General features: G+C 46.9%; 1 protein-coding gene across 1 annotated transcript in view; it reads right to left on the bottom strand.

Annotated features, from left to right (window-relative positions):
* Positions 1-25,366, bottom strand: part of cubn (cubilin (intrinsic factor-cobalamin receptor)) — a 481,327-nt gene that overhangs the window by 388,302 nt on the left and 67,659 nt on the right. Inside the window, exons 11-15 of the mRNA XM_078535601.1 lie at positions 23,613-23,737; positions 22,344-22,530; positions 11,982-12,163; positions 8,809-8,971; positions 7,427-7,617 (exon numbers count right to left, since the gene is read on the bottom strand). Coding sequence (XP_078391727.1) covers positions 7,427-7,617; positions 8,809-8,971; positions 11,982-12,163; positions 22,344-22,530; positions 23,613-23,737 — 848 coding nt within the window. The remainder of the gene's footprint in view (positions 1-7,426; positions 7,618-8,808; positions 8,972-11,981; positions 12,164-22,343; positions 22,531-23,612; positions 23,738-25,366) is intronic.

Below are 25,366 nucleotides of genomic sequence, written 5' to 3'. Positions count from 1 at the left end.
TGGCTTTTGCAGCACTGTAACAGGGAAATGTAGGAGTCACTGGTTTAACATCACAGTGACTGAATTTCAATATTAACACACAGGAATGTGAAATTTGGGAACACAGTTAACCATTAAGCAGGTACCAGTAGTGCATATATGGCAACCCATCATTGAAAGACTTTCATGTGATTTCCAAAATTGGCATTCACAATTGGCCAAAGGGCATCCAGTCATTAATCATGAGCAACTTATTGTTAATTAGCATGCCAGATCTGAGATTGGAGCAGTGCGCTAGGTCAGGTTGCACATGTCATATAAACCTTCTCCAACCTCTGTGGGACTCAGATATTAAGTCTCAAGAATGGCATCTTGGTCACTTCAATGTGCCTGTTAGTGGCTCAGATACAAGGCTGCATCAGCAATGAGACTAGTGGGCCAGAGCCACTGTAAACTATTACAGTTGCTATTAGTTCAAGATTGAGAGCTTCACTGTGTTCACCATTAACCTATTCAATCTATCACCTCAGAGAGGAGGACAAAACAATTATGAATCCAGGGCTCAATGCTGCCTTTTTGAGGGTTCTCGTAGAATGGAGGAGGAGAAGAAGGGACAGGCAACGCTGAGCACATCTTCAGGAGGAGGCCCTGCCTGAGGCCCAGGGAGGAGGGGAGCCACAGCAAGAACATGAGAATCAGGAGGATAGACCCAGACCATGGAGGTGATTCTCAAGGCCAACTGTCTACAAAAAAAGACTCTCCTATTTGCAGATGAGTGTGAGACAATGCCGCGCACGTCTGCACTTGTCCCAAGCTCTGGTGGATCACATCTGCCACATCCCTTGTGAGGAACTAACGCCCCATGGAGTTGGAGGCTATCGCCTGCCAGTGGCCTTGATGGTTACCACTGCACTCAATTTCCAGAGATCCACAGGGGACCCATGCAGCATCTCACAGTGCCACACACATAAATGCATCAAGGAGGTCACAGGTGTCCTCTATGACAAGGCCCATCACTCTGAGTTTTGTGCTTGGTGAAGGTAGCAAGGGTGTGAGATTCAATGGGTTGGCAGCTATCTAAATCTTCCCAAGAGTGCAGGGTTCAATCGACTGCACCCATGTGGCTTTAAGAGCTCCATTGCAGCAGCCCCTAATGTTTATCAACTGTAAAGGTTTCCATTCCATCAATGTTCAACTGGTCTGTGATCATCGGTTGCACATAACGCACGTTTGTGCCAGGTACCCTAGGAAATGCCATGACTCATACATCCTGAGTCACTCTCAGTTGCTTCAGATATTCAAAGAGTCTGAACATCTACAAGGATGGCTGCATGGGGATAAGGGATACCCACTGAAACGCTGGCTCATGACACCTATGTGTCGGCCGCAGAGTACTTTGGAGCAGAGGAACAACGTGGCTCACAGCTACACACGGTCCCTAATCAAGCAGACCATTGGCATTCTTAAGATAACATTTTTAAGAGGCACTTCCAAATTTTGGACCGCTCGTGTAGGGCACTGCAGTACACTCCAGATAGGGAGGGAGTGTATCCAACATCATCGTTATGGGTTGCGCCTTTCACAACCTGGCGCTGCAAAGGTGAGATCCCTTGCCAGAGGGAGAACCGGAGAAGGATGAGAGCTCTCAGAGGGTGAAGAGCAGGAGGGCCAGGAACCTGAAGAGGGTGATGAGCTTCAGCATCTATAGGATGATGCCATTGTGGAAGCATGACATGGAAGACGTGCCTGTGCCACTTTAATTGCTACCAGTTTCTAGGAGGAGTAAAGTGAAGGCATTGGGAGATGGGCACATTTCTCCTGTCTCTTAATGCCATTCCATGGCATTGAAAGGTATGCCCAACCGGTCACATCGTGAGCAGGTTCAGCATTCAGATTTGCACCTTCCATCCGCATAATTGACCAGGCCATAATCTCTAAGAATGTCAGCGGTGCACCCAGTATATGTTTACTCTGGGAAGTGAAAGTCGACACAATAGTGAGAGCACTGCAGCAACATTCGGCGCCACATTATTAAGAAACTACAGCAGTCAGTGAAATGAAATCCTCCCGAACAGGTCTTGTCATTTGGCACTACCACTTATAGCACCAGGACAAATGTGGGCAATAAACCTTCTGCTGATTACCATGTATGTCCCTCCCTCAGCTGATGAATCAGTACTCCTCCATGTTGAACACCACTTGGAGGAAGCACTGACGGTGGCAAGGGCACAGAATGTATTTTGGGTGGGGGACTTCAATGTCCATCACCAAGAGTGGCTCAGTGGCACCAATACAGACCGAGCTGGCAGTATCCTAAAGGACATAGCTGCTAGGCTGGGTTTGCGGCAGCTGGTGAGGGAACCAACAAGAGGGAAAAACATACTTGACCTCATCCTCACCAGCCTGCCTGCCACAGATGCATCTGTCCATGGCAGTGTCAGTATGAGTAACCACTGCAAAGTCTTTGTGGAGACAAAGCCCTGTCTTCACAATGAGGATACTCTCCATCTTGTTGTGTGGCACTACCATCATGTTAAATGGGATAGATTTCAACCAGATCTAGCAACTCAAGATTGGACAACCATGAGGCGCTGTGGGCCATCAGCAGCACCAGAATTATACTCAACCACAATCTGTAACCTCATTGCCCTGCATATTCCCTACTCTACAAGTACCACCAAGCCAGGGGATCGACTCTGGTTTGAGGAAGAGTGCTGGAGGGCATGCCAGGAGCAGCATCAAGCATATTTACCAATGAGGTGTCAACCTGGTGAAGCTACAACACAAAACTACTTGCGTGCCAAACACCATAAGCAAGTGATAGACAGAGCAAAGCATTTCCACAACCAATGGATCAGATCTAAGCTCTGCAGTCCTGCCACATCAAGTTGTGAATGGTGGTGGACAATTAACCAACTCACTGGAGGAGGAGGCTCCACAAATATCCCCATCCTCAATGATGTGGAAGCCCAGAACATCAGTGCAAAAGATAAGGCTGAAGCATTTGCAATAATCTTCAGCCAGAAGTGTTGAGTGGATGGTTCATCTCAGCCTCCTCTGAAGGTCCCCAGCGTCACAGATGCCAGTCTTCAGCCAATTCAATTCACTTCACATAACATCAAGAAATGGCTGAAGGTACAGGATACTGCAAAAGCTATAGGCCCTGACAATATTATGGCAATAGTTTTGAAGACTTGTGCTCCTGAACTTGCCATGTCCCTAGCCAAGCTTTTCCAGTACAGCTACAACACTGGCATCTAACCAGCAATCAGGAAAATTGCCAAGGTATGTCCTGTACACACAAAGCATAAGAAATCCAACCCTGCCAAATACCAACCCATCAGTCTACTGTACACCATCAATAGAGTGATGGAAGGGGTCATCAACAGTGCTATCAAGCAGCTTAGTAATCACCTGCTCACTGACACTCAGTTTGGGTTCCGCCAGGGTCACTCAGCTCCTGACTTCAATACAGCTTTGGTTCAAACATGGGCAAAAGAACTGATCTCCAAAGGTGAAGTGAGAGTGACTGCCCTTGACATCAAGGCAGCATTTGACTGAGTGTGGCATCAGGGAGCCCTAGCAAAACTGGAGTCAACGGGAATCGGGGGAAAACTCTCTACAGGTTGGAGTCAAACCTAGCACAAAGGAAGATGGTTTTGGTTGTTGGAGGTCAATCATCTCAATTCCAGGACATCACTGCAGGAGTTGCTTAGGGTAGTATCCTAGGCCCGTTCATCTTCAGCTGCTTCATCAATGACCTTCCATCCACCAGGTCAGAAGTGGGGATGTTCGCCGATGATTGCACGATATTCAGCACCATTCACAACTCCTCAGATACTGAAGCAGTCCATGTCCAAATGCAACAAGGCCTGGACAATATCCAGGCTTGGGCTGACAACTGGTGAGTAACATTCACGCCACACAAGTGCCAGGCAATGACCATCTCCAACAAGAGAGAATCTAACCATCACCCTTTGACATTCAATGGAATTACCATCGCTGAATACCCCACAATCAACATCCTGGAGTTTACCATTGACCAGAAACTGAACTGGACTAGCCATATAAATACAGTGGCTACAAGAGCAAGTTGGAGGCTAGTAATCCTGTGGCGAGTAACTCACCTCCTGACTCCCCAAAGACTGTCCACTATCTACAAGGCACAGGTCAGGAGTGTGGTGGAACACTCTCCGCTTGCCTGGATGAGTGCTGCTCCAACAATACTCAAGATGCTCGAAAGCATCCAGGACAAAGCAGCCTGCTTGATTGGCACCCCATCCACAAATGTTTACTCCCTCCACCACAGACGCACAGTGGCAGCAAAGTGTACCATCTACAAGATGTACTGCAGAAACTCACCAAGGCTCCTTAAACAGCACCTTCCAAACCCACGACTGCTACAATCTTGAAGGACAAAGGCAGCAGACACATGGGAACACCATCACCTGGAAGTTCCCCTCTAAGCCAATCATCATCCTGAATTGGAACTATATCGCCACTCATTCACGGTTACTGGGTCAAAATCCTGGAACTCCCTCCCTAATGGCACTGTGGGTGTCCCTATACCACATAGATTGCAGTGGTTCAAGAAGGCAGTTCACCACCACCTTCTCAAGGGCAACTAGGGATGGGCAATAAATGCTGGCCTAGCCAGCAATGCCCACATCCCGTGAATAATTTTAAAAAAACAACCACTGAGGGGACACAACTGCTGCTCATCCTTCAAGGCTGCTGAGCTGTCCTCACACAATGGTGTGCAGTGAGGAAAAAGAGTTACAAGCACATTAAGCACACACTTCTAATAAAGATTTAAACACATCTCCATGATATCACACAAGGGCGCAGAAAATATCTTCACTGAGGTTGACATCACAAGAATGTGAATCTCTCAAAGGGAGATTATCACTGAGTGGGAGCATGGCTAAACCTTGAAATAAGAGGATTCATATGTACATAATCACAATGCCTTCAGCTCACCAAGCCATTCAAATGTGTTAACAAAAGTGCAATATTTTTACAGTGGTTGCATACCCATAACCCAAAAGCGATGTTAAAATTTCTTAACTTTCCTAACTGTCCAACTACGCATGAGTGCAGCCCCAACATCTGCAGCAGAGGTGGAGGCATCCTGCTGACTGCTACTTCCTGATGTCTGTGATGACCTTTGCGGACATCCTCTGGTGGCCCGAGGCCTGGAGGGGCCCTGGCCTGATAAGGGTCTCATGCTCAGGAGCAGACACACCCTCCTCGGCCTGAGCAGCTGGAGTGGATGGGGTTGCAGGCAGGGGGGGATTCAGGGTGGCTGGACGCCCTTGGAGTGTCCTGAGTGGAGGCCTCCAGGGGGGTCCAACTGATGATCATCCTCTCTATGGATGCCTGAGGTCCCCTCCCTGACACTTTGAGGAGAACCGGCATCTGGAAGGAAGTCAAGGTGCCTCGTACCCTTCTTGCCTAGACACTGATGGTGCCTACCAGTGTGTGTGGCCATGGGGTCCAGGGCTGAGTGCAAACCTGCTGAACCAAGGTCTCCATAGCGGTCGTCAATCTTCCCATGGTGACCTTGAGGTGCATGTCAGAGCCACGACACCAGACAGAACGTGGACAGACTCCTTCATCCTTCACTCCAGCCTGCTCAGTGGCTACTCAGTCATCTCTGCCTGACGTTCTGCTGCCTGTCGTTGCACCTCCAGCATTGAGTTGGCGGCAGCTCACAGAGGGTCATCATCTGATTTGGACTCAGCAGGTGGCTGGTCTCCAGCAGCCCTCCGAGTGTCGGAGACCTGGGCTGTCCCTGTCGCTGACTGCTGTGGGGATGTGTCAGTGAGGTGTTCTCCAGTAGATGATCCCGAGCCTAATCTAGGCATATGACCTACAAAGCTGTGTGTCTCTGCACTGGCGGAGTGACGGTTCTTCCTCGGTGGCTTCTTCAGCTTCCTCATCCGAGGTGGTCTGGGGGACGGGGCTTATGTTGGGCCTACTCATCTGCCTAGATCTGCTGGTACCTATAAGAGAGAGTAGAGAGTTTTAGTTCATAAGCAGGCAGATTACAAGATTGCATGTCACTCACTGTGAATGTCAGGATGTGATGAACTCATGGAGGTATCATCAATACTAGCTTGCTGGGACAAGCTGATCGCTGCTTCCCCAGGACAAATCCTGGTCCTGCCCAGGACCTCCCCAGCCAGCTCCGCCGCCAAGTCAAATCAGATCATGCATCTCTGCGAGCGTCCACCAACTCAATGTTGGAGATGCAATGACAGGCAGCGGAATATCCTCCTCAAACAGGAAGATGGGTACGGTGTCTGCCGTCCCTCCCCCCAGTCTAGGATCTTTCCTGTCTGTTGTGTGCCACCTTGACCTGGATGAAGACAAAAAAGAGGAGTGTTATGAGAAGGGGTGGAACATAGATTGGGAAACATGTGTGTGGTAAGCCCTCTCAAGGAGAGGCTGAGGATGGAGTTTGAGCAGCATGATAGATGAGATGATGGTGATGTGAAACTTTTTGTGATACAATCAGTGGTGACTTGGGTCCCCTGCTAATGGTTGTGTGAGATCCCAGAAGAGTGTATCCCTTTGAGTACATGATGCCATAATGGGAGTTTGATATTGGAGGGAGTTGAAAATGACTTACCCTGGTGGAGCAGATGAGATCATTCATCCTTTTCCTGCACTGGATAGTGTTCCGGGTGCAGGGGCCAGCCGCAGGGATCTCCTCTGCTATGGCCTCCAGGCCAGGGAGGTGAGGCTGGTGTGCTTCTTGAAGCCATTCATAGAAACATAGAAACTAGGAGCAGGAGTAGGCCATTTAGCCCTTCGAGCCTGCTCCACCATTTAATATGATCATGGCTGATCCTCTATCTCCTGGGATAAAGCACATCTCTATGCTGCTGCACTCCTCAGATTGAGGCCTTGAGGACATCAGGGCAGAAGTGGGGTGCAGCCTTCTTTTTCTGGCTTGGGGCTTTCCACGTCTGGTTGCCAGACATCTCTGTGGGTCTCCTGGAAACAGCTGGGCTGGAGACAGTGAAATGTGTGTGCTCGGGCGGCATTTAAATATGACGCCCAGGCCTTCGACCCCGTTAGTTAATGGCAGGGCAGATGAATCAGCTCCAGGTGATTCAGAGAGATACCCGCCTGTGCATTATTAATGAGCTTTCAAGCATTGAATCGGGGGCAATTTCCCACCATTCCGACTAGGGGGAATCATGCCACAGAACCGATCCACCATGGCACTTAGCTTCAAAAACAGAAAATTCCACCCAATGTATCTCATAAGACTGTATGTATCCACAGTGCCAAATGACAGTCTAACCTGTTGGTCTCCTACATTGCAAAGTTACAGCAACTGCAATTGGTTTACTTTTAAAGTGATCAATACTCAGTGCATTTATAAAAGTAAGTTCATAAAAGCATACTTATCAAGTGTAGAGAATGGATAATTCACCTCTATGTAGGCTGAGGAACAGCTGTCATGGGATTCCAACTCCATTTGTGTGAACTGGAGGTGAATGCGCTCCCCTGTGGGCTGCCGGATAACGTAGATACATTGCCTGCTGCTGGGATATGGATTAGGCCAGTTGGGAGAGGTGAGAATGCCTTTACTATCTTCATATGTTCCTCCACAGCCAGGGTCAGCTATTTGTTCAGAAGACAGAACACACAACTGTTGGTTCAACCATTTGTTCCAAAGGATTTTGGCTCTACACCAGAGACATTTATTGCAGCATTTGTTCTTTTAATTCTCCACTGAAATGACTGGTGAGAAACTAATGGCACGGAAATTCCAGGGACCCTTACACCTCAGCACGAGACCAGAGACCCCTGTCCCAAATCTTGGGATAGGGTTATTTGTATATCTTGGCAGGGCACATCAGTAGTGCCTACCTTGGCTCATCTCCCTCCACTTTTCCAAACTTGGAACAGTGCCTTGTCACTGCACCTAAAGACCCCCCTGAGGCTCAAGTTGGCCAAATAAAAAAATAAATCTGATAAGTCTTCAGTTCGTACAGGAGCCACCCCTCCACTTGAGACAATGATACAGGAAATACATCTCCCCACTGATGCTGGCTGACTCAGTGTGAATTTATTTCTAGTATTTTCTGTAGGTTTTTCACACATAAATGATACTTGCTGATAAGGAAAATGTCAGTTTATATGAAGTTGCTATGTCCTAAAGCAGATATTGCTTTTATTGTATTAAACATTAGGGAGAATAAAAAACAGAGCAAGAAAAACCATTAGGTCAGCCATACAGTTTTTTTTCACAATGGCTCTATTATAGCCATTTCCTCTTTCGGAAAGATCGTGCAAGGCCTTTCCAACAGGCTTCCTTTTAAAATGCCAATCTAATCTTAAAACTATTTATACATCCTGGACCTGTTCCACACAGTATTCACCCTCTACACCTATATTAATCCTTATAATCTTAAATCTTGTTCCTAACTGGATATTTTTTCGGTTCTTTTTAAAGGTGACAGAACATGAAATTATTTGTGGGGACCTCATTCCACTGTTGCATGCAAGGGAAGAAATCTTCCTAATCTCAATTTTTCCCCTGAGGTTTGTTGATTTTATACTTCTGTCCTCAGATTCTGTATTCACAGAAGAAATTAAATGAACTGCTTACATCTAAATTATATATGCGACTGCATGAGGCAAGTTTTTATTTTCAAATAAGTTCTTCCTACATTTTACTATATAGATCAACCAAATGTCAATGTTTCTCAGCCATCGGAGGATATTTAATGCAAACGCAGGACAGTATACAAGTTTTAAACAGGTGCAGCACATCTAATAACATCTGAAGCATAACATGCAAATGCTTACGTGGTAATGTAATGTACGTGATTTGAAACCCTCGGTCACTGACATTTTTATCACTGTGGAAATGAATTCTTGCAGAAGGGCCAGATGTCTGTAGTGGGGGAGGATTGTTTGAGCTACAGTACTTCTGAAGGATGGGATCTTTGTCCAGAAGACCATCTCTAATCTAGATATAACAATAATCAGTAAATATTGATAACTGCAGCTTTGCTATGTGCACATTATATACACAGAAAGAACACATGCTCATACAGAGAAGAAGTATCAAACCATACACACTATATGGCAAATCAGACACAGGGAGTGAATGGTTTCCATCTGTGCTGCAATTCCCATGATAAAGAGGAACATTACTAACACCTAACATGCACAAAACACAAAAAGAAGCAGATGAAGAATCAAACCATGCACATCTGTACACTATGGCGTGACTAATATGGTTCCAATGCAGAGGCACCAGGGTCCTTGGGCTATAAAATCAAGGCTGTGTGACAAAAATTAAGTATCTGTGTCTAAGATAATAATGGCTTTCTAAATGTTATTACACTACATAGTAGGCTATAAATCAGCTTCGGTCATAGAAATCATGGGCAGGATTTTCCCCTCATGCGGTGGGCAGGCCCGGGGGCAGCCGCAAAACAGTCCACCGCCCGTGATGGAGCCCCGACCGCGAGTTCATGCTGGCTGGCGTGAATCGCGCGCTGATAACCTCAGCACTGCTGGGGTGGGGGTGGGAGGAGCGCGAGCGCTGAAGTCTGCACATGCACAGGGGTGCGCTCGGTGAAAGCTCCCTGAAGGCACAGAGCTGCTTCAGGGAGCTGAAGGTTTTTAACATCTGAAATGAAGATTTTAAAAATAAAGAAAACATGCCTTCACATGTGACTCTGTCACGTGAATAGGGACATGTGAAAAACAAGTTTTAAAAACTTTTATTGCTGTAGGAAAGCTCATTTAATTAATTGATTAATGGGCTTAATAGTTCTCTTAATTGTTGGCAGGCATGCTGCCGACTCTCGCATGCGCCCACCGACCGAAATATCACGCAAGTGCGCAATGAAGTCAGGACACTCGCCCGACATCATCGCGTGCTATTTCACACTCATGCGTGTCGGCTGTGCGCGCACACACCGAGCTGAAAATCCTGCCCCACGTTTAGCTCAATTTGATACATTGATTTAATGAGCTGTTTGGACTCTGGGTAGTTTGTTCTAGGTAGAAACCAAGCTATTCAATTCAAATAAAGGCATGCTCTATGATTTCATCAAATATTAGTTTTTTAGGTACAGTTTTCTTTTTATCCTCTAACCAGCCATGAAGTATCTGACAGGTCCAGTGTAAAGATTCAAACAGCCTTAGGTAGACTCTTTGACTTAGAAATTGTGTTAGTGCTGACAGATTGGCATGAAGTGGGTGAAGAAAACACCCAATATTGGGCCTTGGATTTCATTTAAATCAAAACAGTGAGCAACTGAGGCATGCTGGGTGTCCCCAGTTAGCTCGCTGGAAAATTGGACTTTTGACCACTGTGTCACTGGCAACGGCCTCAGGTGTGGCTTTACAGAAGGGGTAGGACATGTATGGAGGGCAGTGATCAGGAGCCAGCACAGCTCTTTGGAACTGCAGTGGGAGGACCACTTCTGCTTCTGCCAGTTCTAGATTCAGGTTAGTATTTAACAAAAATACCTTTTTGGAGCCTTGCAGCAGTGCCTTTGAGGACTGCAGTTAGCCCTCATGTAAACTATGTTTCCTGCGTGGGAACATAGGCCTGGATTTTCCATGCCCGCTGGCATCAGGCATGTTCAGTGGTGTGAACGGACAATATGGCGAGATGGCCAAAAATCGGTTTCATGGCGTTGTGAAACCAGTTGGCGATCATCCACTCAGCCCGTTGATGGCAGGCCATGTTCCCCGCCATCAGATGTCGAGAACCTCACTGTGACACATCAGCATATCATTATAAGGCCAGTGTGGTGGATTTATCCCACCCCGCTGGATCGTCTGCCCATGTTGACAGGAAAACACACCGGTGCAGAACACGTATACAGAGGGTGCAGAATCTTGTTGAGGTATCAGGGGTGCCTGCCAGCTGGAGAGCCAGTGAGAGACCTGCTGAACCACAAGCCAATCAGGGAGTGGCCAGGCCACTGTTGGGCCTTCCCTTGGAATCAAGACCCCAAGGGAGTGCAAGCCCCACCTAGCGATAGCTGCTGGCCAATCAGAGGCCAGCAGCTCTTGTGCTCAGCAGAGCCACTGAGAAGGCCAGCTGCAGAACACCCCTGGAGTCCCAGGATCACAGGGGACCAGGCTACAGGAAATAATGTGTCGGGGGTGGGGGTAGGTGTTTCACTGAGTGGGTGTCGTGGGGAGAGGTGGGAAGGAGGGGTTGGAAGCAAGGGCAAGGGGGTAGCTCTTAGCAGGCCCTTCCTGATATCCAGTCCCTTGCTCAGGCACAGAGTGCCTTTGATCAAGGGACTTTCCCATCCCGAAGTGACAAGCAGCCCACACAGTTTTCACCTGTCGTGCACACCACATGGTGACAGGCCCGCAGCTAGGTTAATACCAGCAGCGGCAGAATCAGCACTTAAGTCGTCATTAATTTGCCACTTAAGGGCCTCAATTGGCAGCAGAGCACCGCGGAATTTTGGTGGAGGTGGAAAGGCAGCAGGGTTCAGGTATGCCATCACCCTGTGTAATTACATGCCCTTCTGACCCCAAGCTCGTCGCCAGCGACAGCAGGAGATTCTGCCCACAGTTTGGGGAAGAGTGATGCAGACTCCCCAAAATATCTCCCAGAAATATTTGTCCCAAATGGTCATGCAATTATGAAAATCAATAACAATTGCATTTATGGAGACCCATGATTCTAGCCTGGAAACCCCCCACTTCTGTGCTTCAGGAGGCTGACAAACTTCTTGCCCCTTGGCGTATTGACCTTTATGCTGGGGTTTGAGTTTTTTAATACAGCCCTGCCCCACCCATCCCCATCCATTTCCACCCCACTTCCCCCCACAACTTATCCATTATTTGTTGAGGAGAGGAGCTTGGAGGCTCTGTACCCACAAGGCAATCCTGGAAACTAGGCCGTGTTGTCAGAACTCAGTATATCTGGGCCCTAGTGACGTTTGTGGAACTGTTGAGGAATTTTGGTTCTGTAGAATGTGTTTAGCATTTTTTACCTCCAGGTAGTCAAAACTGCAATTTGGATGGTGTCCGAAGTGAAGGTGTCCAAATGAAAAAGTAATCACCAAGTTGGGGCTGACAGAGATAGTCCAATAGCAGTCTCTGTTGGGTGGATAGTTGCCTGGGTAACCCGGTGAACTAATAACACCATAAATTTCACTGAGTTGGCCACCACAATCTGAAAAAGTGAAAGGTACAGGTGATGCAGGATGTAAGGTTTGTTATACAGCAAGTTCAGGTCTAGCAATAAAAAAAAATACTGTTAGTATAATTAAAACAAAGGTTTTGCAATAGTTTTTCAATACAACAATAATTTGCAATTATACTGTGCTTTTGGCATGAAAAATTGCACAAAACATTTCGAAGAAGAGAAGAAAAAGAAGAAAGGGAAGGGAAGAAAAGGGTAAAGGAGAGAAGAAGGGGAGGAAAGGAAGGTGAACAATTCCAAGGCACCTTATGGGCATTTAAGTACTTATGAAGTGTTTTCACTTTTGTAATGTCTGGAAAGAAGCAGCCAAATTGTGCACAGCAAACTCTCAAAGACAGTAATGTCAATGACAAACTCTGTTTTAATGATATTGATTGAAGGTTAAATTTTGGCCTAATATTGGAGAACTCCCCAGCTTTTCTTTGAACAGAAGCATTGGGGTATTTTATGTCTACCTCAGAAGGCATGCGGGGCCTCAATTTAAAGTGGTAAAAGAACCAGAGGTGAGTTGAGGAGAATTTTTATTATGCAGCGAGTTGTTACGAACTGGAGTTTATTGCCTGAAAGGATGATGGATGTAGATTCAATAGTAACTTTCAAAAAGGAATTGGATAAATAATTGGATGAGTAAAATTTGCAGAAATGTAGACAATGGGTAGGGGAGTGAGATTAATTGAATAGATCTTACAAAGAGATGTACATGCACGATGGGCTGAACAGTCTTCTTCTGTGCTGTAACATCTATGTTTCTATGAATGTCTCGTCCGAAAGACAGAACCTCCAATTGTGTCGCATTCCCTGAGTACTACCTGAAGTGGGATCATTGGAGTATGCAGTGAGCATATATTGGTTCAACAAGGACCCTTGTGTGGTGCCATTCTGATTCACTTTGTGATCACTGCCCTTCACAAGATGTTTTCTAAGGGCCTTTGAGGCCAAAGGAAAAGCTGGATGTAAATCTTTCTGCTCCTGATTGTCTGAGACCTTCCCAAAGATGTGAGTGGTATTCACGTCAGTGCTAGGTTGGAGAGAATTCCATTGATCTTTTAAGGGTGTAAATGACAGAATTCCCAGGGTAGTCCTGAAACTCTCCCTGATTTAGTGAGAGTGAATGAAAGGTCCAGCCATCTGCCCTCACTGGAAAATGGCCACAACAAAAAATTGGGTAAAAGCCTAGCGGAACCAGTTTCTGTCTCTCGTTGCAGGTTTCATAATTTGAGAGCTCTCAAATTATTCATTTCCTGATTGTAATTTCTGAATCAGAGGACAGTGGATATTTAGTTGTTAAGTATATTCAAAACTGAAATCAGTAGATTCTTGTATAAAAAGGGAACTAAGTGTGATGGTGGCAAAGTGGAGATAAGATAGGCCATAGTCTTATTGAACAGTGGAGTTGGTCTTAGGAACCATAAGGCCTACCTCTGCTCCTATTTCTTAAGTTCTCATAATTGAAAAGGTACCTCAAGACCCTTATTCTATGGTATGTGATGTGTAGCAACATGTGTAGAAAGTTAGTTGATGTACAGGAAACAAAGAATTAGAGCAAATGGATATTGCATCGATTGGACCAGTGGTCTATGTCCCCCAGCTGTTAGCGCTGGCTCCACTTTTATATAGAAGATTTGGACCTGGGTATAGAGAACATAATGTTTAAATTTACTGATGGCAGTAATGCAGGAGGCTTGGTAAAAAGTGTGTATGACCATAAAAAATTCAGAAAGCTATGGATGGACGAAAGGAACAGACAGGCAGCAGCTGCAATTTAATATGGATAAATGTGAGGTAATACTATTTGCCAGAGAACAAAAAAACAATGGCCCAGATCTTCTAGTTTCTGGATAGTTGGAGACCAGATGTAGCACCCAAGATACACTACGGGACCCCTTGGAAGTCCCAACACAAAGACATCGTGGGAATTGGCTGGAAAGTTTTAACTTCCAATGAATAATTCCTCACTCCCTGGGATCCTCCAAAAATGTCTCCAACTCCGAGTTAGAGTCAGAGACTTTGCATAGTTCTAACTTACGTACCTGGATAGTTATCCAAATGTTAGACAGAGAAAAATCTAGTCTAACACCTGAGTAACTATACAACGGACACACCCCCCCAACAACTCCCCCCTCGACCCCCGACTGCTCCCCTGACCTCCGGCACCCTCCAACATAACCTGACCCGACATCATGACCCTATCAAGCTGCCACCCTACCCCCTTACCTTACCCACCCTCCCATAAGACCATAAGACGTAGGAGCAGAAGTAGGCCATTCAGCTCATCGAGTCTGCTCCGCCATTCAATGAGATTATGGCTAATCTGATAATCCTCAACTCCACTTTCCTGCCTTTTCCCCATAATCCTTGATTCCCTTACTGATTAAAAATCTTTCTATCTCAGCCTTGAATATACTTAATGACCCAGCCTCTACAGCCCTCTGGGTTAAAGAATTCCACAGATTGCCAACCCTCTGAGAGAAGTTCCCCCTCATCTCTGTTTTAAATGGGTGTCCCCTTACTCTGAGATTATGCCCTCTGGTCCTAGACTCTCCCACAAGGGGAAACAACCTCTCAGCATCGACTCTGTCAAGAATCTTATATGTTTCAATAAGGTCGCCTCTCATTCTTCTAAACTCCAGTGAGTACAGGCCCAACCTGCTCAACCTCTCCTCATTAGAAAATCCCTCCTTACCCAGGATCAACCTAATGAACCTTCTCTGGACTGCCTCCACTGCCTGTATATCTTTCCTTAAATAAGGGGACCAAAACTGTTCACAGTATTCCGGGTGTGGTCTAACAAGTGCCTTTTATAGTTTTGGCAAGACTTCACTATTTTTATACTCTATTCCCTTTGAAATAAAGGTCAACATTCCATTTGCCTTAAGATAAAAGCAAAATACTGTGGATGCTGGAAATTTGAAACAAAAACAAAAATAGCTGGAAAAACTCAGCAGGTCTGACAGCATCTGCGGAGAGGAATACAGTTAACGTTTCGAGTCTGTATGACTCTTAATCAGAACTGATGCAGAGTCATACAGACTCGAAACATTAACTGTATTCCTCTCCGCAGATGCTGTCAGACCTGCTGAGTTTTTCCAGCTATTTTTGTTTTTATTCCATTTGCCTTCCCTGTTGCATGTTGAACTTGTATGTTAGCTTTCTGGGATTCATGCACAAGGTCTCCCAAATCCCTCTGTGCTGCAGCCTTCTGCAGTCTTTCTCTATTTAAATAATATTCAGTCCCTCTATTCTTCCTGCCAAAGTGCATAACCTCACATTTTCCCATATTATATTCCATTTGCCAAGTTTTTGCCCATTCACTTAACCTGTCTATATCCTTCTGTAGGCTCCTTGTGTCATCCTCAGCACTTGTTTTCCCACCTATTTTTGTGTCATCCATAAACTTGGCGATCGTACATTCACTTCCCTCATCTAAGTCATTAATATATATTGTAAATAGTTGAGGCCCTTGCACGGATCCTTGAGGCCCTCCACTAGTTAACAGGTTGCTATCCCGAAAATGTCTCCCTTATCCCAACTCTCTGTCTTCTATTAGTTAGCCAATCCTCTATCCATGCTAATATACTACACCCAACGCCATCCCCCTTACCCATCTTACCCCCTCGCCCACCCTATCCCCTTACCCACTTACCTTCTCTCCAAAGCTTTTCAAAGAAGCGTTGGGACATTTAAATACTTTACTTACTGTAGAAAGTGTGGCTTTTGTGTCGATTCTCCCCGCTGCTCCCTCCAAGGTTTCCTGCACTGAGTCAGTTTGAAAGGATCCTCCATCGGAAGATTGCCCAGAAAAATCGGACAAAGGTAAGTGGGCACTTTATTGTCTGACCAGGGTCAGAAAAGGAGGTTCCGATCCTAATCGGAAGATTTGGGCCAATGTATGTGATAATGGACTCAAAAACAGAAGTAGTAACTTTAGTTATATAAAAAAGGGCATAGAGTGAAAGAGTAAAGAATTAATCAAAATATTGGTACAATAGTTGGTTCAACCACAACTAATGTACAAGATACAATTTTGAATGCCCCAATATAGAAAGGATATTAATGCCATAGAGAGTGCATATATTCGCCAGCATAGGAAGCTATGGGTGGTTTTACCCGCCGGCTACAATGGCGGCTTTTCACGACGTATCGTCCCAAACCTGCCGCATTAATTATGCATTCCTGGGAAACACGCCGTTTCCATGGTGGATGGGCTGTCATTCGCCCGCCACGCCATCATCTTGCCGCTTCATCATGCTGGGCGCCACATTTAAAGTGCAGCCGCGCGCATGCCTTTCAGTGTTTCCAGCCCAGGACTGCGGTACGGAAGACAAGATGGCCCTGAAAGACAAAAAGACTGCAGCCTCCCACTTCAGTAACACATCCCTCGAGCGCCTTTTGAATGCTGTGGAGGCCCGCCGTGATGTCCTCTAACCCGCTGTGGCCACAGGATGGATAGGTTCATCACCAATCCAGCATGGGAGGCGGTTGCAGCAGTGGTCAGTGCCAGTGCCTTGCAAAAGAGGACAGCCACCCAGTGCCACTATAGGATGAATGGCCTCATCCATTCCGTCGGGGTAACTCTTCTCATCACTCTCAACTCACACACTCAAGTCCACTATTCATCCTCAGGGATCTCACACCTCAAGTGACTAACTCTCACACCCACCCGCACATTTCCATCAGGCTAATATCTGCTGGAGCTTGCGCTCTCATCCTGTCCATGGCTCTGCTCACCACATAAACATTCCACACAGCGCCATGTGTCCTGCTCAGACTCTCTCCATCTGCTTTCATGCAGAAGCCTGCTCACATCAGCAGGAAGAGGTCCAAAACTGGGGGTGGAGTGACCTATATTGGGCCCCTCACTCACTTTGAGGAGCGGGCCATCATGCTGACTGGTGAGGACATGGACTGTGCCTGCGGTAACAGTGAGGTCTGCGGCGGAAACCTCATGAGGATCCTGCACCACATCATCCCACTCTCAATGCAAAGATGAGTGCTCTCTCTCCTGCTTTTGAATCTGCTACCATGCACTACATATCATTACTTTGGTTCACAGGGAGCTCTGCCAAACGACCGACACCCTCAGCCAGCCAGTCCCTCAGCTCCATCCACGCCCTCGCCTCCAGCTAATAGGACACCTCCTCCATTGAAGGTCTGGAAATAAGCAGCCTGGAAGACCCATCACAGCGCTTACTCACACCCTGCGCCAGCGTAGACACACACCTCGATGGGACCGAGAGCTAGAGAAGGCTCAGGTTCACAATCTGGTGGTCACTGCCCGGGAACATCACGTGGAGCTGTTGGAAGTCCTTAAAAGAGTGGCATGTGAGTCAGAGGAGTGCTTCCACCTGCTCCCTGATGAAGTGGTGCTCACATGTGTGTGTATGGAGGTGTCCATGGGGAGGATGGCAGACACCATGGAGACCCTAGTCCAGCAGAACGCGGAGATATGTGCAGACCAGCACTCCATCACAGGAGCCATGGTGAGTTCCTGCAGTGACAATGTGAGAGGGAAATGGGGCACCTCGACGTCCCTCCAGGTGCTCCTTCCCCTTAAAGAGTCTTAGGCTGGGGCCCAGGGTTACCCGAAGAGAAGAGGAGCGGCAGCTGGACAGCCCTGGGTCATCCACTCAGGAATCTCAGAGGCTGTCTGCTCCCTCCGAGTAACCTTTGCCTGTGACCCCTCAACCTCATCTTCTGTCACTGCAAAGGGAGCAGCCGGCCCATGAGTGATTCTGGAGGGAGAAGTGTGTGTGTGCGTGTGTGGCAGGGCCTTTTGAAGACTCATGCAAGCACTCTCCCACGCATGCAGATCCTTCACATATCACATTCACCTCAATGTCCTGAGCATTTTGAATGCTGCCTGCTGGGGTTCGCTTTCAGTTGTCCATCTGAGCTGACCTGCATCTCCACCACCCAATGATCACACTCCCATGCAGCACCTGATCTCACCCACCACGACTGTCGTTTCACTTTCAATTTTGACAGCATAGTCTGGATTCGCTCTTTTGTCAGCTCCCTCATCTTTTCCCCTCCCCAAGTCACCCATTTCCTTTCCGCCATCACTGTTGACCCCCCTGGCATCACTTTCCAACTCCCCTCCATGACCCAACAGCCACAACCCTTTTCCTTCGGGGGATGTTCAGGTGAAAATGCACATTCCCTTCCTTCCCGAAAATCCCACCCCCATCCACATTCACCTCACCGAATTCCTCTTTCCCACACCCAGGGTCCGTGTCTGCCTCCGATTTCCCACCAACCACCCTTGTCGTCCCTTCCACCGTTACCGCCAAACCCTCTCACCCTCCCCGCCTCATTCTGCCCTCAGTCATTCTCACCATTCCCTCATACCACGCCCACCCTCAGTTGGCTCCCCCAGAGCCCTCCCTTGCACGTTCACCTGGACATCACCCCACTCTGGACCCCTTCCCCCCCAGAACCCCTTCCACCCACCCCGGACTCCCCCCCCCACCCCCGCCTTGGTCCTCTTTCCTCCAGCCTTGCTTCTTCCAACAGCATCACTCCTTGCCCCTTCCTGACTCCTTCAGGCACCCTTACTTCTTCCTCCAGAGTTATTCTCTCACTTCTTCGCACTCCTTCCTCCCCACGAACTCCCTCCCCTCTCTGCACTCCTTCCTCCCTCCAAACCGCTTCCCTTACACCTTACACCCCCCCCAATACCTAACACCCCAGTTGTCGTCTTCTCCCGTTACTCCCTCCTCCCTCCGTATTCCCTCCCTGCCTCCCAGCCTCCCCCCATTTGACATCTTTATTCCCCTTTCCAACCTCACTCCATCCTGATGCCTTCATTCCTTCCCTCCCAACCTCACGCCACCCTGACACCTCTTCCTTTCCCAGTCGATCCTAGACTTTCGTCTCCCGCCCCCGGTACATCTTCTTCTCCCAAACACAGCTGGACCTTCCTCTCCTCGACTCAGGCAGGAGTTAGTGTGGAAATATTGTTCTAGCCCTAGGGTTTAAAATGATGTGAGCTTCACACTGACAAGTTGGGGAAATTTTGCCATTTGCCCTGCCAGACGTGTACTCACCTCTCACCCCTAGTTAAAATCCTTAGTGCCAGAAAACACCAAGACGATAAATCTTGTTCAATAGACTCCAACTGTTGAACTGATGGTCCTACAAAACGCAATCCTCTTTTGTCATTATCCATTCTAATAATTGCAAAATCTTCTAAGATAATAAACCAAATAACTAGCTCGGTGTAGATATAAGAGAAAATTACTGAATGTTGGAAACTTGAACCAGGAGCACATTAGTTCAGTCAATATTAGGAGACCTAATAGATACTGACAAACTGCCTCTGTATTTCTGGTATTTTCTGTTTTAAGGCCACCGCAGTCTGTTGTGAAGTATGTGAAGAAGCTAGGATGCCATGAATAGCATGAGCTGTGTAAAAATGATTTAGCATAGGCAGAACTGGTCACGACATAACACTCAAGTTTTAAGTTTAGCTACACACAGTCGGTCAGTGTTCAGGTTGTATTTTAGTGATATCTTAGTTTGTTTAAACTGTTCTTTCTCAAATGTTATTCACAGTAGTGAACACATGCACCACCCTTCTTAGAAATTATATAAAAATAGGAAATTGCTTCTTTAAAACATAAATAAAAGGGAAATTTTAATTTAAATGCAGAATAAGTATTGATTAATATGTATCTTGCGGCAGGAGATAAACAGGCTGAATTTTAGATTAGAAGAATGATTTTAATGGTCAATTTATACAAGAGCTAAATTTTCAAGAGGTTAGATAATTGGCCTAGACTTTCTGATTGGGAGCGTAACAGGACATCTGCTCATCATAGAGATGTTCCCTGACTGCAATAACCTTTGGGTCCCAAATGGAGCTGGGGAGCTGGTATGTCCCGCAGGGCAGAAAAATAAAACAGCCTCTGAAGTGTCTGAAAAATTGTGCTTTAAAAAAAATTTCTGCTGCACCATCTTAGTCTGCACACAGGCATCTTTTGCAAATAAGCCTCAGTCTCTCCCTCTGTCGACCTTGAAATTCTGAGCACCTGGGGCTAACAAGCAAACCTGATACCTAATGTTCTAAAAGTACAAATGGTGGGAAATGCAGCAATGACCAAGGGTGGTATCTTCTGGTCTTAGTTCCTGCTGAAACAACAGGATTATTTGCAGTCGGGACTTCGAATGGTGAAGGAGAGTGCATTATCGAGCCATGGCATTGTCAATGGAAAGCCTTCAGATTCCCCAACTAATCAGGGGTGACACATCCATTCTGTTAAAGAATGGATTTCTAAATTAAAGGGCCCATGACTTGGGTTATAAGGGCTCACCAGAACTTAGATTTTGAAGCTGCAACAACCACAGGAATGGAGAAGAGACTTGAGAAGGCTGATTCCTGGGTCTTTCACTCTTACCTGAGGACCAGATGCAGGAACTGAGGGATTGCAATGAGATGAGCTCTGCCAAGGAAGGGAGGCTGAAGATAACCACTCCAAACAAGGAGGTGTGGATGGAAGTGGCCAAATAAATCAGCAGCAAGGAGTGTAGTCCCTTTAACCTGGAGACAGTGCATCAAAAGGATCCTGGACCTCAAGAGAGCATGACAAGTGAGTGGCACAACCCTTTCAGTTGCTAAGCCCACACTCTGACGTGCTCAGCATTCTCCTTCAAAGCACTCCTCAGGTTAACACACCTTGCAGCTTCACTCATTCCTCTCTATCCAGGCACCTTACACCCTGATCTGAGCAGCCAACACTCGCACTCACCCTCAGCCTATTTACATCTTACACCCAACCTTCACAATCAATCTCCACAAATGTTGTCCTTCCCTCCTCTCCACCCAAGCCATTACAAAGACTCACACTTCTCTGTTTTCCCTCCATGCAGGAGAAGAGAGCACACAAGCTTGGGAAGAGGCAGAGACCCGGGGAGTGGGATTCTCAATGACAGGAGCCTTATTGGCTATCCGCCATGCAGCCCACCTGCTCCCTGGGATGAAAGCTGCAGGTATTAGCAGTGACCTGACGTGAGAACTTGAGCCTCCTGAGGCACCAGTGCTCAGACATGTCAAATAAACTGATCCTCTGCCTGTAGCCCCTGCGTTGGGGGTCTCGCCTTCTCCCAGCTGAATTCTGGCGTCCATCACCTCTGCGCTTTGGTGGGACCTGAAGCTGAGGAGAAGGCAGCTGGTACTATTGCTGGTGCTGCTCCTGGTGTTCTTGGCGATAGTGTTGCTCTCATCTTGTCCCTCATCAGAGGTGCATGGTGCAGCTGCATAAGCTGCTGCCTTACCGTGGTGAAGGCTGGCAGCAGAGAATTACAGCTGAGGCGAGTAAAATGTGAGACAGATGAAGTGCCTTCCAGGGCGTTGGCAACTTTATTGCTGTTCAGAAAAATATGCCGGTCTAAGTTTACCAACTCTGTCAAACAGTGGATTGTCAAACAATGAAAGCACTTTCTGAGAGAAGTGCTTTGAGCAGCAATCTCTCAATGGCCATGTCTGGAGCTCTTCGATGTTACTGATCAAAGCGTTCCCAGCTTGTCAGTTTCATTGAAGAAGCTCTTCCTGTTGTGCACATACCTTAGTTACCTTGGCGGGTGGCTAACATGGCCAAGAAACTGTTTCTCTGGCTGAGAAATGCACTGAGGATTAAAGCAGTTTCAAATTGGATTTTTAATTACCTTAATAACTTACTCGACAGATCCAAGCAGGTTCCCTGTTCACCCCGTCTCAGTGAAACCCAGAAGAGTGTAGGATGGTGTTGAGATTCCGACCTGACCTGACACCACTTTTATATCTAACTCCCCATAACCATCCAGACCCGCCTCTACTTTCCTGGGAACCTCCCACCTCCCCCACCATGTTTCCTTCACTTGAATATGTCTTATGATTGCACTGCTAACCCTAGGTTAACCTCACAGGAAAAAAAAGGAGGTGGCGATGTGATGATGCTTGTCCTTGGACACTTTTCTAGCTTTCTCTGTCCCCAGTCCACCAGAGAGATTCAGTAAGCTGAGACCACCATATTTGTCTGGAAAGCAGCAAAGTCTAATGCTTATGTTTTTATGCAATGTGTGCCACATTTACCACAACTAATTACAAAAACAGACATTTAGTCTCCTGCGCTCCATCCAACCACACGATAGTCACAGTCACTCACTGATTTACCTTGCTGTGCTATCTGGCACTGTGGGCCTGTCCAGTCTGCAGTGCAAGTACAAGAGTAGCTATTGACGCCATCAGTACAGGTTCCACCATTCTGGCAGGGGTTGCTGGCACACTCATTAATATTCTGAGTACAGTTGGTGTTAGTCCATCCTGGATCACAAATGCACTCATAACCTGAAATCGTGGCCTGTAGAAAGCAAAGGGTCAGGACAAGAAACTTGATAATTTCCTGTGAACCAAGTACTATTGCTGGGAATTTCTTTGCAGCTGCTCGCACTCCATTGTCCTAACGTCACAGTGTATACGTCAAGCCTCCATCGATAAACATAAAGATCATTTCTGCTGCATTTCTGGTGAAGTTATGCAGTGGAACAGTGGCAGCTGCAAGGAAATTCCTGGTCTACATATAACGTTGTGCACTAGAAAATTGCTTTGTTTATAAATGTACGTTTATTACCACCAATTTTCTCTTTTGTTTTCCTTTTTGGAGGCACTGAGTCATGTTCTAAGACAGTAATGGAATTTGAAGTGTTCACCATTAACACCTGAACCCCAAGATATGCTTTGATTGGAAACACACCCCAGGATGTATTTCATTTTTTTCCTGCACTTATTAAAACTAAATCCCAGATATGTTTTATAGATTTCTTCCAGAAAACTGCATTAGGTTCTATTCACAGGATAACTGCAGAACTAGCATTATAAACATCTCACTGTGAAAAAAACCGTAAATGTAAATGTTCTTCTGCAGAATAAAATTGCTATAAATATTCTGGGACAACTTTTTTTTTAAACTTAAGGTAAAAATGCACAAAGCCATTTGGGCTCAGAATTCTCCTCTTGCTGCCACCCTTTTGTGTGGGATCAACCTGAAGCAAGAAGAGTGGCAACCACACAAATCTTAGGTGTTACCTTCAATCTCTCAACCTGTACAGGGCTTTTCTGCGTCAAGAGTAAAATGAAGCCATTATTTAGCCACTTCCAAGACCACACACCCATGTATGTCATGTGCCTCAAATACACGGAACTGCATATCATGCCCCTGTATGTACCTCGATTATATATTTTTTAAAATTGAAAAACAGACACATTAAAAAGAAAATAGCTGGATGCCTGCAGAATGAATCCTTTTAATGTTTTCCGTATTCATGTGCAATGCTCTCCATGCTTCATTTAAAAACAAGAGCAAATCATTCAATTAAGTTTCTTCCATTATGTTGCTGAGGGAGATATCAACAAATAAAGCCTCTTTGCATAATTAGAACTTACCAAACACTGCCCATTCACACAGGGTTTGTTTTGTTGACAGACATCACTGAGAGGAACACAGCCATTGGGCCCATAGCCATTCCCAGTATAATCAGGAGGACAAGTGCAAGTAGGAAAGTTATTACCTGAGATAGAAACATGAGGGAATGTCAGTACTCTATTTCATATCAATCATGTATAAAGTAATCAATAATTGATTAATTGTAAATTTTATTGGACCATAACTATGTTATAAGTATATGAGAGCCCCAGATAAGTATGGCTGGGCGTTACAGCCCCCCGGGTGCAGGGTGGCAGGCAAGGAGCATAAAATTGATCAGCATGGCAGCAGCACCATGCCTGGTGCGTAATCACCCCTACCCACCTGGCAGGCAAGGCATCGGGCAGCCCATGGGCCAATTGAGGCCCTATTGACCACTTAAGGGCTTCCTCCCACCACCGCTGGGGTAGTTCCTACTCTCCCCACATGCCCTGCCCACCCTGGCCCCCCACTCCACTCTGGCATGGCAGTCTCTGCTGCATTAGCTACAGATGAAGAAAGTGGGCTGATAAAGTGGTCTCTGGCCCAGGTTCAATAACAAGCCCCTCAAGCATCTTTTGGATGCGGTGGAGGCCCACTATGATGTCCTCTACCCCCCCACTCTGGCCGCAGGATGGGCAGCAACATCACCAATCCGGCTTGGGAGGAGGTGGCAGCACCAATGCCCTGCAAAAGAGGACAGCCACCCAGTGCTGAAAAAGAATGAATGATCTCCTCCGTCCCACCAAGCTAAGTCACTCTTTTCATCACTCTCAACTCACACACTCACAAACCCCTCACACATCCACAGGGCCCTCACTCACTGCCAGCTCAAGGGACATAACCATTCACTTTCACACATACCTTCACTGTCATCCCATCTATGGGATCACCCACCGCCCACACATGTCAGGCATACTTATCATTTGGCCTTGCAGGCATCCTGCTTACACTTCCTCCACCTCTATTCATGCAGGGCAAGCTGGCACACAACAAGAGGGAGAGGTCACAGACTGATGGAGTGATGCCTGAAATCAAAGTCCTCACGGACTTAACTAACACAGCCATCCAGCTGGCCTGTGACGATCTGGACCGTTTCTGTGCTGACAGTGAGTTCGGCGGTGCTGTACCAAGTGAGGAACCTGTAGTGCAACATCCATCAGACAACCATGTCATGAGTGATGTGTCCTGTTTCACAGGCCACTGCCATGCACTAATTATCTCCCCTTGCTTTCACAGGCACTTCCGGGAAACAGCCGACGGAGTCCACGACCCAGGGCCTCCAATCAAGCCCTGAGGGAAGCTCAGAAGAGGAATCTGTTGAAAATCTCCCTGAAGACCCATCACAGCACTCACCCTCACCCTCCACCAATGCAGAGACACAGGCCTCGGGATCACAATCTGGTGAGCACATCGCACTTTCTGATCCATAGCAGGCGGCAGTAGGGAATTCCCATGTGTCCGGCACTCGGAGGACTGCTGGGAGCCAGAAATTTGCTGAGTCCGAGTCAGATGATGAGCCTCTGGACTCGATCATGTCACAGTTGCTGGAGCTGCAAAGGCAAGCTCGGGACCATCAGGAAGGGATGCTCCTCAGGTTGCAAGGCAAGATGGAGGAATCCGTCTGCCTTCAGGCTGAGGTAATAGCGCCAGCTTGCAAATGTGCCAAGGTCAACGCTGGTAGGATGGCGGCAGCTGTGGAGAACTTGGTCCAGGACGTTGCTCCTGCATGGCA

The sequence above is a fragment of the Cetorhinus maximus genome, chromosome 3 (assembly GCF_964194155.1).
Source record: "Cetorhinus maximus chromosome 3, sCetMax3.hap1.1, whole genome shotgun sequence".
In the NCBI taxonomy this organism is placed as follows: domain Eukaryota; kingdom Metazoa; phylum Chordata; class Chondrichthyes; order Lamniformes; family Cetorhinidae; genus Cetorhinus; species Cetorhinus maximus.
Note: the sequence above shows the minus strand (reverse complement) of the source record. Positions and strands in the feature narration are given on the sequence as shown.